This window comes from Ambystoma mexicanum, chromosome 12 (genome assembly GCF_040938575.1).
Source record: "Ambystoma mexicanum isolate Mex_15411 chromosome 12, UKY_AmexF1_1, whole genome shotgun sequence".
NCBI classification, from domain to species: domain Eukaryota; kingdom Metazoa; phylum Chordata; class Amphibia; order Caudata; family Ambystomatidae; genus Ambystoma; species Ambystoma mexicanum.
In genome coordinates, this window is record NC_090936.1 from 18374585 (window position 1) to 18392903 (window position 18319).

At 43.2% G+C, this 18319-nt stretch overlaps 1 protein-coding gene across 2 annotated transcripts in view; it reads left to right on the plus strand.

Annotated features, from left to right (window-relative positions):
* GRM3 (glutamate metabotropic receptor 3) overlaps positions 1-18319 on the plus strand; it is a 653673-nt gene that overhangs the window by 625762 nt on the left and 9592 nt on the right. For both annotated transcript variants that reach the window (XM_069627823.1, XM_069627824.1), the window contains one exon: positions 8751-8925. In XM_069627823.1, coding sequence (XP_069483924.1) covers positions 8751-8925 — 175 coding nt within the window. The remainder of the gene's footprint in view (positions 1-8750; positions 8926-18319) is intronic.

The following is an 18319-nucleotide window of genomic DNA, read 5'->3' on the forward strand; positions in this document are numbered from 1 at the left end:
GTGACTTGGTGCTTTGTGTTAGAGGAAGGCTGTGTGCTCACCACGTTAAAGTGAGTTACTAAAGTGTTTTTCTGCTCGCTTCTCTCTAGATTCCTTGCTGATTAACCCTTGGGACTCCGCCCCCTCTTCAGTCTGCCCGCCCTCCCTCCAAGCCAATATAGCACCGGGTGCATGCGCACCCGCGCGCACACTTTGGAACTACTAGGAAGTGCTGTTAGGCTGGGAGGGTGAGGGGTGTCTCCCCTTTCATTTCTATTTTTGCAAGTTTTGTGGAAATACGTATTACATCTTAGGGGCAGTATTCAAGTGCTACCCAACTGAACAGTGATTCGTAAAGGTTGGTTATCAAGAAACTGAATTTTGACTAGAAGTGTGGGAGCGTGGGAGTCAAATTGTGGCATGGTAACTAACAAGGTGGAAGTGCCACTTTTTAAGGTCACAAACGATTCTGCAGTATGGAAAAACAGCTTTTGAGGTATTCATTCGAGTTTTGTGATCTTGAATGAACCCGTGACCCTGGTGGGGCCCTGTAAAGCAGATACTGTGCGGTTTGGTGTGGTGTGTGTGGGTGTTGCACCATAGTGCGACTTATTCCCCATTGATTCGATTGAAGTAATAGGCTGCTTGTTGTTTATCGGGTGTTCTGCTTCCAAACATTGAAATTGATTTCCGAATGAGGAAGAGGGTATTCTAACGCCTGTAAGCACTCAGAGGTGATCTCTTGAATTGGGCCAGGATGGTAAATGGACTGCGTAGTGGTAGGAAGCTCACAGGGGTAAATGGTTCGAACGCAGTGCCCATTGCACTTACCGAGGGCTCCCTTCTCGAGGATCACTTGGACCAAAGTGTTGTCCAAGATGAAGTAGTAAATTTTGAATGTAGTGAGCATAGTATAGTGCACATACCGATGTTACAAAGTATAAACGAAGGAGGTGATGTGGTAATTGATGCCTGGAGCTCGAGCAACAAAACAGAAGGGCGTCATTAACCCTTGCATCCTCACCAATTAAATTCAATGATTGTTCATTGCACTATAGCTTGGGTTGCACAGGGTCTGAGCTTGATGAGTGGATGAAGAAAAAGATGGCCGTAGGCCAATTGTCCAAAAGCATGATGGGAGGCCTAAATGACTGCTCCATCCGGGGTCCAGCAATAGAGGCCGAAGTGGGTAAAAGAATGAGATTTTCCCTGGGGCCTTCGACACCTGTGGCAACAAGAGTGGCAGGTAGAGAGGATGTCCACATGCATAGCCTACCTATAAAGAGTATGCACACTCAACATTCTCCTAAAAGGGGCATGGGCGCAAGTACGGGAGGGAAGGAATTAAAGGAAGAAGAGCCTAGAGTGAAAATGAATTCATTGATTGATTCGAATTGCTCATGGCCCACGAACAATCCTTTCACTAACCCTATTGAACAGATTAACTTATTTGCTGCAACTACAGGAAATAGTCCTAAATCGAGCATACATGTAAATGTCGAAGAGGCTGAAGTACTGGACCTGCGTGCACGTGATGTTCCAGCATTTGGTGAAGACTCAAAGAGTTAAGAACTACCATGACAGAACTATTATGTAAGATCAATAAAGTAGAGGGGCTCTTATTCACGTGTGATGCAGTACCCTCACTGATAGTGGCAAATGGAAAGGGAGTAACCCTTAAGGATGGCACCACACAAACTCCCGGGGATGAAAGAATGGTAAGCGCAGTGAGTAGAACTTTTGCTGAAATGGCTGCAACTCCCATGGATTCTAATCAGCTTTTGGAGGGAAAGAACAGTAATATGGTTATGGATGCAATAGGAGCCCTGTCTAATGCTATGCAACGGATGCAAGGTGACATTGAAGTGGTAAGAGGGGCAGTTCTGGATGATGGTAGAAATGGGATTACGTACCCGCAACCATCCGTCCAAGAAGAAATGCATAAGAGGGAGGCACCAGATAGTCCTTCACAGCTTCTGGATTTAATTGACCTGTCTGGCGATGAAGAGGAAGGTCAAGATGGGGTGACGATGAATTCTGATTTTAGAAAAGAATGTGATAAGCAGGCTACGATACTAGCAAGGAGGGGAAAAAAGAGCCATAGCCCGTGCTCAGAAAAGGGAGGCAAAGAGAAATAAGTCTAGAAAGGCTAATAAGAAGAATCTAGCCAATGTACAAATAGGAGGGATCCATGATTCTGTAAGCATGGATTCAAGAAATCCTGCAGCACAGAAGCAGGAGGAGGAGAATGGTATTGATCTTCATCAATTAGATGAGGAATCAAAGGCTCATCTGAACCTGCCTTTAGAGGATCTTGACGAGATCCCCTTGTATCCTAAGAAATGTATTAACAAAACTAAACATCTGAACTCAGAAAGTGGCTATGTTGGAGAGAGGGTTAGCAAAGATTGTAATCCCCATCCTCAGTAAAAGGGACAGCAGGCGTCTGCTAGTAATACGACATCAGGTGTGCAAACTACGCTATCGCAATTTCACTCAGTAAAAAGTAAAAGCACGGGGAAGGCAAGTGCTATATCTCCCAACAAAAATTAACCAGGGCAAATTTGGGAACACAGAGGAAGAATTGCAGAAAGGAATGGTGGGTGGTTTAAAAGTAGGTGAGAATAAGAAGTGTGTTGTTGAGTGTGAAGAGGATGTAGCTCCCCAGTGATAGAAAGTGGGACAAGGTCTAAATCGAAACAGCCGCCCGAGGCAATTTAATAATTCCAATCCCTGAATTGAGTGGAAAAAAGGAAGAAGTGGAGCAGTAGGAGTGTGATGAAGGGTACCTGACAGGGGCTTGTACAAAGAAAAAGGTCTACGTAGAAGAATCGGTACCAGGACTGCCGACTGTTATGGGATGGGAGAGTGATGCTAAAATGAACGGCAGAACTAGTCTGAATGGAACTTTTATGTTGAAAATGTTTCAGGCTATTCCCCTTTTAAGAACATTGCGCTCTGATGATCTTGATTGGATAAGGCTTGCTACCAATTATAACCATCGTATGATTTGTGGGTTTCAGTCCATGATTATTATGAAGATGGTATGGGAGCAAAGGGATAACTTTATTGCTCTTGGTTTGGTTCCTTATGTTTTAAGGATGTACAAGATGCTGAGGAATTCTTGGAATCTCCTCCTGAACCCGAATTTACAAAAGAGGTGCCTGTGAAATCCATTCCTCAGTTGAATGTGAGTGCGGGCACTCTGAAACATCTACTTGCATTAGTGGTAGCACTAAATGGGATTAGCCCAGGGCTTAGTGGAATTACATGTCCACCTGTGAAAACATATGAGGATGAAATAGCGTAGCACCTTTCCTTTTAGGGTCATATCTTGGAATTGCTATGGGCTGGCGAATTTCCATCGGTGGTTTTACCAAGGTTAAGCCAGGAAATTTCCCCGAAATCATCATGCTCCAAGAAACTATGCATATGTGTTCCTTCGATATTGCAGGATATAGTTGCAATGCTATGGATGCTATTAGAGGTCAAATGGGTAGACCCTCTGGTGGACTTCCAATACTTGTAAGCAATAGTTGTAAATATGATGTCTTGTTACTGCACAATGATGAAAGTCTACTGGTTTTACAAATGAATTCTTGTAATTTACAAGATCTCACCTTGGTATTTATATGTATATATTGGAATAAGATCCGAATTACCTGGGAACAGATTGTTGATACACTAGACAGAATTCTGGAAGAAGTATTTATATGTATGGGAAGTGTGGGGTTATTATAGGTGGAGAATAACTCCTCTTGTTATCAGAGTGAGTGTCTTAGAGTGAGCAAAGAAAAAAAAAGATCTTCAGTGTCTTCAAGGAATGGTCAAAAATGGGTAAAATATTTATTGGGATGGGACTTGCAATTGGTGTAGCCTGCACTAAACTCATACCCGATTACATGGAAGCGAGGTGAACGCTATTCCTATATAGACCATTTCTTTTTATCTTCAGTCTTGCTCAAGTACACTGAACCTACACTAATCTTAGATCTTGGGTTTGGGGATCACGCTGCTATTCTTATCAACTTCAATATCAAAAACTGGAGTCTTCGCTCAGAATATGTGCTGAGAGTGATTGAGATTGATAGGCCAGACCTGTCAATAAGATGGAATAGACATACTTGCATGAGGTTGATCACCGGGATTAAGGAGGATGTAACTTTTAAATACATCAGCCGGAATCCTGGGTGCACTCATGCACATATGGAAGCGAAAATGTGCAGTCGCATTCAGGTGCATCTATTGTGGATTGCACAGAACACTAGGCCGCAATTAAGCCAGAAGGCACATCGCCATGTTTTTGATCCCAAAATCCATTATCTCAAGACCATAAAGAATCAAAAAATGAGGGATCTAATTAGACGGAACCTTGGGCATGATGCATATTATGTAGAAAAGAAGTGTATCATCCGATTCCATAAAACTCGGATTAATGAATTGAAGCAGGGAATTGCCATCAGGGAAAATCAAAGTATGATGCACAATATCTTGTCCAATGATACAAGGAAAATATGGACCCTAATTAGAACTCTAAACGCCCCTACTAGTTCTGCTGAGGCCTCCATTATGGCTTCGACATGGGTCCAATATCTGACTAAAAAATGTAAACTACCAAGTAAATTCTCAGAAGAATGTAATGTGGACTATTCCAAGTATATTTTAAAGTTTTGCCCATGGTCTACTGAAGATATTATTGATGCCATATCAAAATTAAAGGAATCTAAAGCATGCGGCCCGAATGGGATTCGTTCTTGTGTGGTAAAATCTGATCCGCAACTTTGGGCAAGGATTCTTGCATTGTAGTTTGATACGATATTTGAAAATAGATGTATTCCTAGCTCATGGTGTTCGGCCATAATTGTGCTGATATATAAGAAAGGACCCATTAATGATCTCCATAACTTCAGACCAATAAGCACTTAACGATGCTTCCTCTAAGGTCTTCTCGCAGTTAATTTTAAAGGAACTGCAGGAGTTCCTCGCTGCAAATGATTCCTTGTCAAAATATCAAATTGGCTTCCGAAGGGGCATGGGGTGTTCCCTGAATGCTACTATACTTGCGTTTCTGCAGTGCCAAACTAAAAATGGGAAATTGGGTGCAGTCTATATGGCTGCACTCGATTTAACCTCCGCTTTTGATACTGTAATTAGAACTAAGTTATGGAAGGTAATGAGTAATCTAGGGATCCCGGTTCATTTAGTGGGTCTGATAGAAATGTTACACACTAGGACGAATTATATAGTACGGGTTAGCAGTATGGGAACTCTGACGCAGGCAATCCCCACGGAAATTGGGCTGAAACAGGGTTGTTCCTTGGCAGCGGTCCTTTTTAATTTGTATCTCTCGTCTATCGATTCGATCTGGAAAGATACAGTGAACTATCCAGTAAGGTTGGGGATGATCTGCTGCTATTTGATAGAACACCATTTGGGCTACAAAACAAGTTGGATGTTCTTCTTAATTTTGCAGAAGAGCATAATTTAAAGATAAACCAATCAAAATCTAAAATCATAACATTTGCTGAGGAAGAAAAAGAATCAGTAAATTCATTTGGTCAATTGGGTTGGAAAAACTTGAGATGGTAAATGAGATTCGTTACCTTGAATATACACTTATTGATCAGAATTCTATTTCTTGGTGGAAGAAGTTGCTTAGAGAAAAAATGAAACCATTAACGGCACAGATGTGTATCCTATACAGGAAATTTTGCACTTTTTCCCTCATACCAATTATACAATTTTATTTGTTGAAAATTGAGCCATGCTTCTTATATATCTTGGACCTGTGTATTGCCGAGTTTGATACATTTCTCGATTCGATACAAGGCATTTTGTGGAAAAGGGTGTTGTGCCTAGCAAATTCTATTCCAACTGATATTATCAGACATGAGCTTGGCCTCTTACCCCTCTCTGCGAAATGGAATTGGCGACAACTGCACAATTACCGGAAAATGTTGAGTCCCACTAGAAATTAATTATATGTGGATCTGAATGAAATGATTAAGACCGGTGGGCTGGCTGACTTATCTAGATTTGCAAAGAAAATGCATTCTATATTGGAATTGATGAACATATCTAAGGAGGACTTGATTTTGTGTTTACCCTCTAATAAGTGCAAATTTCAACTGTTGACATGGTGCTTGCAATCTGACCGTATAGGTAACTACTCTGCATACAAGGAGTATGCTGTATTTAGAAGAAGGTTGGGAGTTCTGCCTGGTTACCTATTGCAATTTCCATGTCCCAGATCAAGAATCTTATATATGCGCTTTCGTTTGAACCAGTTTCCAACCTAAGATCGAATTGGTAGATGGATGTGGATGAAGGAAAAGCCTGGAATTGCAGAAATGAAATGTCGTTTTTGCCATATTGCTGGAACCATAGAATCTCTGAGGCATTTGGTGATTTACTGTGTATCTTTTGAAGAAACTAGGATCTTCCACTTTGGAAGTTATTGGCACTCAGGTATTGAAATTTCAAGGCTTGCACTATGGAATAAGTGTATGTGGGGGAACAGTACCAAATTTCTTATCGAGTTAACTAATTTTTGGGAGATACTAATGCAGCGCATGATTGCACAAAATGATGAAAATGTATAGGTCCGATTGTATTTAGATGCTTATATTTTATTAGATGATGAAGACTAGGGTAGGAAATTAAATGTATTTATGTACGGAAGAGGTAAATGTATGATTTTAATTGTAACAAGTTGTATATATGTTTTAAATTCTCACTTTGATGAATTGTGTACTGTGAAAACGGACGGTTTAGAATTAAGCCTTCTTCTTATGTTTTCTAAATCAAATTTGTAAAGATTTAGTGATGAATTCAAACACAATAAAAAACATTTTAAAAAATTAAAAGCTGGATATAGAGAGGCCCCAGGCCCCAGACAGTCTTGTAGAGGATGCAAATGATCTTGAATTTGATCCTTGTGGTCACCTGAAGCCAGTGGAGAGATTTTAGGGCTGGAGAGATGTGGTCCCTGCGCTTGAGGCCAAGGATAAGTCTTGCAGTCTGGACTAGTTGATGGGGGTGGAGGAGGAAAGAAATAGGTTGAGGAAGAGGCTGTTGCAGTAGTTAAGCTTAGAGGGAACCAGGGCTCTGGAGACAGTGAGCTTCTGTGGAAAGGCGAGGAAAGGTAGAATGCCGGTGAAGAGGTGGAGCTGAAAGTTGGGGTTCATGGCACGGTCGGTGATGTGTGGAGAGAAAAAGAGAGAGGAGTCAACGATTATCCCAAGATTTCTTGCCTCACAAGTGTGTGAGGAGAGGTAACCCAAGGAGACTGGCCAGAGAGTGGGGGGGACAAGGAGCAGGCGTCCAAATGAGAAGGATCTCTGTCTTACTGGCATTAAGGCACAGAGCATTGCCAGAGCAACATGCCTGAATAGCAGTCAGGCAGTCGGCCATGAGAGAGGAGGTGGGGAGGGGAAGGCAGCTTGGGGAAGGAGAGATGTGTGTCATCTGCACAACACTGGAAATGAGGGCAGAAGGTGGAGATCAAGTGGGCCAGATAGATGTTAAAGACCCAAGGACAAAGGCAAGAGCCCTGAGGGACGCCACAGGTAGAGAGTGAGGTGGAGGAGAGAAAAGGACCCATTTGCACTTGGAAGGGTCTGTTTGAAAGGAAGGAGGTTAGCCATGCCAGTGCCCTGTCCGTGATGCCTCGGGTATCATGGAGACGGTTTATGAGGATGGAGTGGTTGACTGTGTCAAAAACAGAAGAACGATTGAGGAGAATCAGATCAGAGGGAGTGTTTGAGTTCAGGCTGGAGAGCAGGCCTTCACGGGTGTTCAGGAGAGCAGTTTCCGTGCCTCTGGATGCCCTGAACTGGTGGTCATGGAGGCAGCCAGCCCCAATGTTCTGATTTCTTTTTGTATCACAAATACAGTCTTCAACTTTATTTAATTTACTCTTTTTAGCCAACACACCTTTAGGGAAGGATTTTGGAGAGGTTAATGATTGATTTAAACGTAAGGGAGACTCATGTTTATCAGAAGCCAAGGTCTTAATGCTCTGATTCCCAATGGTGTTCACTACCAACAGGTCTGAGAGGAGAAGCATTGCTCTGACAGCAAGCCATTAAATATTCTGGCATCATGTAAGTCTCTCCTTCTGAAGAAGATAAATACTGCGTATCTCCTCTAAAACAGCCATCTTCTTCCCTTGGGGGCCTTCTCCTCCCAGGTGATCCTCCCAGCTAATACCACCCCCAGCGTCAGGATCAGGTAGTGACTGCCATCCCCTGGCCTCCTGGGAGGAGACTTTAGGCTGGGGTTCAGTGATGACTCTGCATCGGTTAGCGGCTGCCTTCCCCTGGCCACCTGGGAGGAGACTTTAGGCCGGGGATTCTATGAGGAATCCGCAGGATTCATCACAGGTGTCTGACAGGGCACCGAAAAGTTCTTTTGAGTTATGATTTAATAACATAAATGCCAATAAACTAAAAAAAAGAAAAAATTCGAGTATTAAACCAACAGCTGCCTTGCAGAAATGTCCTCAGAGTTGGCGTGGGGGACTCAGACGTTCACCAGTAAACCAGTGGATTGCAGCTCTTACCACAGAAGTAAAATTACTGGCATATAAAATTTGGTTTTAAGTAAAAAATAAGCAACACAATGTTTAGATGACTACAAGTTTCTGTTTTCCCCTTACAAAGCCATACACTATTAAAGCTCATAAGGGCATCAGACAATGCTTATCTGCTGCTGTTCAATATCAAAGTTTAATTATACAATGTATTCTGAAATGCTTTTCTGTCTTGTAGGTGCAAACCACTACAATGTGCATCTCTGTTAGTCTGAGTGGCTTTGTTGTGCTGGGGAGTCTCTTTGCACCAAAGGTTCACATCATACTTTTTCAGCCCCAGAAGAATTCGGTCACTCACAGGCACCATCTGAACAGATTCAGCGTTAGCGGCACAGGGACAACCTATTCTCAGTGTAAGTAGAAAACACAAAACCTCCATATCAACACTCAGTGTGTGCAAACGGTTACTACACATTGTGCGATTTGAAACATTTTGAATTATCTCCACATCAATGTATGATTATATATTCCCCATCCAGGGGACTCTTAATTGTAAATAGTAATTGTACATTTGAATTGGTTATTTATAACGCGCTTAATACCCAGAGGTTTCTAAGGGCAGACACGGGGGTCAAACCTGTGTTGCTCCGTGCCGTCCTGCTTCCAAGACGAGCAATTTGTCCCTGAGCTATCCTCCCAAGACAATCCCTTGGTTAAGCGCTTACACGTGTTTCGTACTGTTTGATCCTATTATGCATGTAGTGAGGGCTTCTTCAGGACCTACGTAGTGTTAGTACTGCACTAATTCTCAATATTCCAAAATTGTAACTGACTCTTCAAATCAAGCCAGTTTCGGCAAACATGATTTTCCCTTATTTGAATCCTTTTTAAACTAATGCTGGATAACTCTGCAGTTTCTATTAACTGTTTTTAAGTGTTTTGCAAGACAATTATGCTTACAAAGTTAAGGCGCTGTGAACTCGAGTTCACCTTTCTTTTCTTTTTTTGCTCAGGTATTTTCATGAATGCCTTTTTCTTCTAAGTAATTCATTGTATTTGTGGCTATGTTCTAGATTTTAAATAATAAACTCGTGTCACCAAATCCGATCCTCCACAAAACAGAGTCATGTTTGCGTCCCTGCATTACCCGCCGGGTGGCGTGGACTACAAAACAAATGTGCAGCATAAACGTCTTCATATTTTTAGAAGTGGTGCATGCTATGTTGTCTATCAAATGATACATTCCAAGAATAGCCCACGTGTTGCAATGTAGGTTCCATATTTTGAATGTATGCGCTGGGTATGTGGCAAGGGTGCACAGTGCATCGTTCTGTTCCTGCATAAATCGTGGTGTGCACAGGACCACGCACGATAGCCTGTTCGATACAATTGGTTGCAATAATTGTAGACCAAAATCGTGAGGCTGAGGTTTTGCAAAGCAAGTATTTGTTCTGCCGCAGTTCAAGATGGGGGCCCCTTAGCCCCCTCATTTTCCTGTGCAGAAGCCATGGACATATTGAGGTCTCCAAGTTCTGAGTGTTGCTTCATGGACTGTTGTGAGAAGAGTCTGTGTTTGGCATGTTGGGAGAAGCCGCTGTGGCGGTGCATTCCCCTGCAGCAGCTGATGTCGCCCACCACTTCCTCACTTCACGGTGATATCTGCATGGTGTGAGTGAAACATGAGCAGAGTGTGCAAAAGTTAAAGTGTGCAAAAGAAGCGGCACGCCGGGCAATAGTCCGGGTTGACCCCTGCACTCTGCTCATGTTTCACTCACACCATGCAGATATCACCGTGAAGTGAGGAAGTGGTGGGCGACATCAGCTGCTGCAGGGGAATGCACCGCCACAGCGGCTTCTCCCAACATGCCAAACACAGACTCTTCTCACAACAGTCCATGAAGCAACACTCAGAACTTGGAGACCTCAATATGTCCATGGCTTCTGCACCGGAAAATGAGGGGGCTAAGGGGCCCCCATCTTGAACTGCGGCAGAAGAAATACTTGCATAATGGAAGCTGCCGTTGTTAAGACCCATGATTGGAGACTACAGAAATATGGATAAGCACCCACTATGCATACTTTCAACCTTATGCATCTTTGTGGTGTCGAGGAAAGGATGACATTGTCTAGCTATCTTTATCCCCTTGGGAAATATGCTTGTATCCTACGACATATACAATTGTACAAACACAAATAGTGCAATTTCGCTCTACAACAGAACGAATTTGGCTGTCTTTTCCAAATTCATTAACTACACATGTGTTCAATTTGGCTGTAGTTTCACTTCATGTTTTTGTGTTGACACACTTTCAGGTTTAAGTTAAGGTGTGTACTTATAACAATTGAGTTTGACCTGAGCAAAGAATGTGACGAGGTGGGTAATAACCATTTGTTTAAGAATATCGTCTGTGGGCTCAGCTGTCCTTGACGTGACATCAATGGATTTGCCTCCAAACAAATGCATTGTTTTATATGGGATTGTAGGCTTTGCGCGCGTCTCCAGATCCCGCGTTGGGACCCATCCCAGAACCTTTATGTTGGATGTGGATTTGATTTTAATATGCCCTTCTGGAGTAGAATGCAAGGAGTGTGTCTTATTATCAGTGTAGGGTTTAGAGCTGGAGTTATACCACTCTGCACTCTTCCCCCCAACCCCCTGGTCACTGTGTACAAATCAGTTTGATGTCTCTTCCTTTGATATTCTGAAATATGTTAATGCAGTCCTCCTTTGAGTATTGTCCTATAATCTCTTCTTAACCACAAAGCATAAAAGCAATCTTCTTATGCAGTGATGGCGTGCTGGTGTAATGCGCGGTTGCGACAATTACAATTAGTCTCATTAGCAAGCCATTGGCTGGAATAATTTGGGGATTCACTTCTGGGGTTCATTTCTACAAAACTTGCCTTAAAATCACAAATGTAACATGGCTGTGGAATGTAGTTTGTGCTGAATAATGACATGACATGAAATGATTTTGTAGCTGACTGCTTTGAGGTCCGTACAAATAATGAGTTTTAATATCACCTGATCAATTTTTGTTAGTATTTAAAGAGAGCTATAAGGTTGGAAACACATGCTGGATGTTATCCTGCCTACTTTTCTTCTTCTCAAAGCATCTGAGAAAACGTCCTTGGATCTTAGTGTCTCCAAAAAGTTACTTCACAAAATCTTTTGTTACTACAATGCAATGTCACTGAACGCAACTCAATGTTAATCTTCGAGCGTTAAGACGATGCTTTAGAAACAGATTACGCGCTATTCTTGAATACCTATGAGAAATGGCGACCGCTTTCTGTGCAGAGCTAATTGTATCATATCTGAGCCGCGCAGTCGACGCGATTAATCAGCACGCCTGGGCATTGGCAGCGATTCGACTGTCAAGCGCGCTCGCAGATCTCGCTGCCACGAAAAATAGGACTTTGATTTATTTTCTGTCAAAGTTAACCATCGTGACAAATGAAGGTGAAATATCTCAATTATTGTATGAAATATAAATCTGCTCCAGATACCGCGCCGCCGTTCTATTGGTAGAATGAATCTCGAATCGCGAAGGCGCAGATGCCACCAAAATGACAAGAATCAGTCTGACAGCCGAAAAAATGACAGGACTTAAATACATGTCATCGGTCAATGAAAGTCATGTCAAATGTATGTATACTTAACAAAACAGCGATGCATTATTCTTCAAAAAATGTGTGAATTCAAATTTGTTGTTATATCTGAAGGTTTATCCACCAAGATTTAGTGATGCAAGTCTATGCTTCAATGTGGCACGCACTGCGCAAAGCCACACGGGTTATGCAGTGGCATGATGGTGCAATACCCTTACAATGAACCCACCCTTGATTCGCCCTAACCCGCACACTGCTGTACTCCAGTCGTGTTGTTCTTACTGGTCCTATCAGCAGCAGCGATACTAACCTGTACACTGCTGTACTCCAGTCGTGTTGTTCTTACTGGTCCTATCAGCAGCAGCAATACTAACCCGTACACTTCTGTACTCCAGTCGTGTTGTTCTTACTGGTCCTATCAGCAGCAGCGAAACTAACCCGTACACTGCTGTACTCCAGTCGTGTTGTTCTTACTGGTCCTATCAGCAGCAGCGATACTAACCCGTACACTGCTGTACTCCAGTCGTGTTGTTCTTACTGGTCCTATCAGCAGCAGCGATACTAACCCGTACACTGCTGTAGTCCAGTCGTGTTGTTCTTACTGGTCTTATCAGCAGCAGCGATACTAACCTGTACACTGCTGAACTCCAGTCGTGTTGTTCTTACTGGTCCTATCAGCAGCAGCAATACTAACCCATACACTGCTGTACTCCAGTCGTGTTGTTCTTACTGGTCCTATCAGCAGCAGCGATACTAACTCATACACTGCTGTAATCCAGTCGTGTTGTTCTTACTGGTCCTATCAGCAGCAGCGATACTAACTCATACACTGCTGTAATCCAGTCGTGTTGTTCTTACTGGTCCTATCAGCAGCAGCGATACTAACCCGTACACTGCTGTAGTCCAGTCGTGTTGTTCTTACTGGTCTTATCAGCAGCAGCGATACTAACCTGTACACTGCTGAACTCCAGTCGTGTTGTTCTTACTGGTCCTATCAGCAGCAGCAATACTAACCCATACACTGCTGTACTCCAGTCGTGTTGTTCTTACTGGTCCTATCAGCAGCAGCGATACTAACTCATACACTGCTGTAATCCAGTCGTGTTGTTCTTACTGGTCCTATCAGCAGCAGCGATACTAACCTGTACACTGCTGTAATCCAGTCATGTTGTTCTTATTGGTCCTATCAGCAGCAGCAATACTAACCCGTACACTTCTGTACTCCAGTCGTGTTGTTCTTACTGGTCCTATCAGCAGCAGCGATACTAACCCGTACACTGCTGTACTCCAGTCGTGTTGTTCTTACTGGTCCTATCAGCAGCAGCGATACTAACCCGTACACTGCTGTAGTCCAGTCGTGTTGTTCTTACTGGTCTTATCAGCAGCAGCGATACTAACCTGTACACTGCTGAACTCCAGTCGTGTTGTTCTTACTGGTCCTATCAGCAGCAGCAATACTAACCCATACACTGCTGTACTCCAGTCGTGTTGTTCTTACTGGTCCTATCAGCAGCAGCGATACTAACTCATACACTGCTGTAATCCAGTCGTGTTGTTCTTACTGGTCCTATCAGCAGCAGCGATACTAACCTGTACACTGCTGTAATCCAGTCATGTTGTTCTTATTGGTCCTATCAGCAGCAGCGATACTAACCCCTACACTGCTGTAATCCATTTGTTTTATTCTTACTGATCCTATCAGCAGCAGCGATACTAACCCATAAACTTCTGTACTCTAGTCGTGTTGTTCTTACTGGTCCTATCAGCAGCAGCGATACTAACCCGTACACTGCTGTAATCCAGTTGTGTTATTCTTACTGGTCCCATAAGCAGCAGCGATACTAACCCATAAACCTCTGTACTCCAGCTGTGTTGTTCTTACTGGTCCTATCAGCAGCATGTGTTACTGTGCAAGACAATGCCTTTCTGCAGAGAAGCATAGTTTTAAGACAGCTCACCTCCTTCCTTCAATATAAAACTGTCACTTTCAGATATGGGACTTCTCGCTCGCAAACGTTCCGTTTTGCAGTGGGAGCCCCCAGGGTTCAGTCATATCAATTGATATCTGAAGCCGCTAGCAGACATCCCAGAATCCTTTGTCAACCCCTTCCAGCTGCACGCTGACAACAAACACATTTTGTTCTGGCTGTCGAACCACCTCTAGACATCGCCCAGCTCACCCTGATTGGTAACCTTGCAGGATTGGATGAGTGAAAACCACCTGTGCTTGCATACCTCCAAGACATATGTAGAGGAGCAGTCAAATGCCTCTGCAGGAAGTCCCGCCCCCTAATACGTGTATGTTGGAAGCCTGAAGTTGTGCCATGTTTGACACCAGCAGTCGTGACTATTCCGTGTCGATCTTCGAGAAAAGATATTCATTAAGAAAACCATACCAATGTATCTCCGAAGAGATGACAGTCTCTTGGAGATCCCTGAAGGAATATGAAAATGAGAGAAAGAAAAGTTGGTGATGTCACAAGAGATGAGCGTGACACACTGAGAAGACAGGCTGAAGAAGAGAAAGGATAGACCATCGAGAAGCTGATAACCAAGTAAAGAATAAAGTAAACTTTCATGTGCGGAGTGAAGATTGCACGTGTGAAGAGCACTGCAGAAAACGCAGGCCACTTAATAACTGTACAGATGCAGCAACGCAAGTAGACTAAGCGATCATATAAGCTAGCTGTACGTAGTGAATAGACTGCAGGAAAAGCTACCATTATATAGAAGCTGGACATCAGTGTCATATATTTAGTAAGCTCAGACCCACGGAGAAAGAAGGATCAAAAGATGTGTCGCAGTAAACAAGGGCTGTCTGGCCTGGTGTCAAGACTGGAGCAGCCAAGAACTGGTTATCTATCTTTGAGGAAGAAACTGTGAGATACTGAATCATCCCTTGTTAAGCTGCAAAGAAAGAACAACACGAGTGCCAAGGTGATATATTCAAGACAATTAAATGCTAGAAAATGGTCCGAATTGTGGTCTCCTGTCACATGAGCCAAAGATGGAAATAGAAGTTGGGCAGGTAGACCAGAACAGTGATAAGTATGTGCCCGCACTCCCTTATATTCCCAGATACGAGAATTCATTGCAAGGCCAAGTTCAAAGGCAATCTTCGTGGCAGAAGGCATGAGTGGTGAATTATATTGGGCTAATTAGGTGGGGAGACACAGTCAAATCCACCTCCTGACACCTGGGATATGAGCTTACGTGCTGCAAGTCAATCGAATGTTCCAGAAGGGCACGAGTGTGCCAACCAATTGTAGAAGGCCATATAATGAAGGGCCTTATTGTTTGAGAGCCAATGCTATACCGTGTATCGAATAACTATTGAAGATGACTTGCACTAAGGGTAGGCCTAAGTTGTCCACCTGACAGTAGATGTCCAATCCAACCCAACCCCTTATAGAAAGTATACTTAGATCTTTCCCTTGAGCCAACCCCAACACCCCCATAGGTTCTGATTATTTGCCACGTAGTATGACATCACGTCTAACGAATAACCGTGATAATAGTACGCTTTCTTATTAAATGCTTTGAGAGAACGCTGTGCGACCTCCGTTGAAACTCCCTGTTTTAGAAAATTGATATTAAAACAGTAAAAATAATTTGCCTTCTTCCTGAGTTGGTCTGATTATTGGTGTAGGGAGTTATTCTGTTCCCATCCACCTGCATGACATGCTACCTAAACAGGGGACATAAACTCACATGGTAGCAGTGGTAGGATGGTTCAGAACCACCGACCTGTTAGCTCCAGATTTTCGGATGATTGGACATCCCCTGCCATCTAGCCAGAAGATTGCGTGGTTTTCCAGTGGAGAGAGGCCAAATAGAAATCTTGCAAGAAAATCGAGACGGTGGGCAGGGTCCCTCTTTGACAAAATCCCTACCTTGGTTCCACAGGTTCTTTGCGGACGGAAGGCAAAAGTGGTCAGTTCGAGGAGGAGATGATCCCGCGGACACTGAGTCAAATGACCTAACGGTGAGTAGACTGAGGGAAATGGCAAATTAAAGGGACAGGGTTGTGGTAATTTTAAATTAATGGGAAATATTGGGGAGAGAGAAAGAATCCTGACCCAAGGGGGTCCAGAAGAGGTCGTCTTACACTTCAGTCAGATTCCCTAGGCTATGGATGAACAAGTTCATATAAGGAGACAAGCTAAACTAATTAGGGGGAAGGAGAAAACAAGGTGATCACCGTGGTTTTTATGTGAAAAGTTGGCTAGTCTGTCTGTGTAATTGTGTTGATTTAAGGTGTCGAAGAGTGACACGGATTGTAAAGGCATTGAAACAAAATTAAGGAACTAAACGGACTACCTAGGGAAGTGGTTGGTACCAATCCAGAGGTAGACAGAGATCATTGAAAAATAGAGATTTGAGCTGCGATTGTTGGAGCGCACTCATATTTGTTGTTTTAAAATTGGTGAAGATATTTTATAAAGCCTGGCAAGCATTGACAGTCAATCGAGACTCGTCACAATGGGACTCACTCCTCTGATGCATTTATGTAAGGCATTTCCAAAGCACATGCCCAAGCTTAAACAGCCTAGTGCAGAGTGGGTGAAAGGCATGGCAGATGTTCATGCCAGGCCACAAGGGGGATCATTGTCAAAAGGTGTATTACAACACATGACCACATACTTGCATGCTGCGTACAAGGGGAAGAAATTGGAGAAAAGGTTAGCTATTCTAGAGCTTTGGAAGATGCACCAGGAAGAAGGGAAGATCCGCCACCTGACGAATGGATGTTTAATCAGTGTAAGGAGGAAGGTGTTGAGCCTTCAATTCTCCTTTGGCTCACCTGAAGAAAAAGATGCAAATGCGGAAGAAGTAGGGTTGTACTCTTTAAAGAAATTAAAAGCGATGACGGGGTATAGTAATCCAATATATGAACCGCCAGCTTATAGCAGTGACTATAGTCCGGAGGAGAGTAAGAGAAAAGAGGAGATCTTGAAGATCATACAGAATAAAGCAGCGAAGCAAGAGTGAGCGATCTAATGCCTTGACAGAATTAGAAAGAGAGATTAAGAGATGAAAAGGGGAGAAGGATAAAGCTGACGAGCTAACACTCATGCAGAATGAATGGATGGGAGGACAGATATTACTCAAGATAGAAAAGCATCGAGGAAGTTAGGCAAAAAGAAGATATGAATGAACAGGATAGAAAAGACAGGGAACGAGAAAAGACATTGAAGGAAGATGAACACAAAAGAAAGAGCAGAGAGCAATGAGGACAGATGTAGCAGGAGGAGCAACACGAAAAGAAGAAAGAGCAAAGGAGCAAAGAAAATATGACAATAGACAGAGAACAATGAAAGACAGGCATAGATGAGAAAGGAAAAGAGGAGGAGGAAGCACAGAAATTAAGGGATAAGAGAATACAGAGATGAAGAGAAGAGGAAGAATGGAGAGCAGGAATGAGAAGTGAAGAGATAAGACAAAAGGAAGAGAGATCAGAAAAGAGGCGAGAAAGAGAAGAGAATTAGATTTAGAACAAAGAAGGACACAGCGGGACGTTGAAATTAGCCTCGCTCATAAGGAACCAGTAGAGCCAAGTCCAGCAATATGATGGAACAAAATAGAAGGGTTTCTTCCATTAAAGGGAGCGAAGTCAGGGGCATTTAGAGTAGTGTTAGAAGAAGGCTATGATATAAGAAGTATCAGAGACAGGATTGATAAGGCCTATCAATAATTAAAGGAAGGTAGCAAATCTGGAAGTTGAAGGAAGAGCGCGATCCCGGCATTTCAATCACAAAGCAAAGAGGAAAATCCATTCAGTCTCGAGCATAGAGCCTTATCCCTAAGCAGACTGACCTTAGATAAAGGCAAATGGGACGAGAGTCGCATTAGTTGGGGAGTAGATGTGTCAGATAAAGAGAGAGAATCCTTCCTTGGGCAAGAGGGAGGGAGAGCGTGTGTTACCGAGAAAAGCCTGCAGACAGACAAAGAAGTAAGATGGTCCAATCTAGAGCAACCCAAGGATAGGACGCCAGATCCCAAGGCATATCCAGTGTGTCCCAGAGGACGATCGTATAGTGAGAAGGTAGAAATCCGGCCATATGTGAGCATGTTAAGATCGTTACCAGCGAGGAGATGGTCAGGGATGGTTGTCCCTGCCATGGATAGACAGACAATGGGAGCGGATTGCAGGTTAGGATTTACGCAGTTTCCCTTATTGGAAAAAGGGGGAAC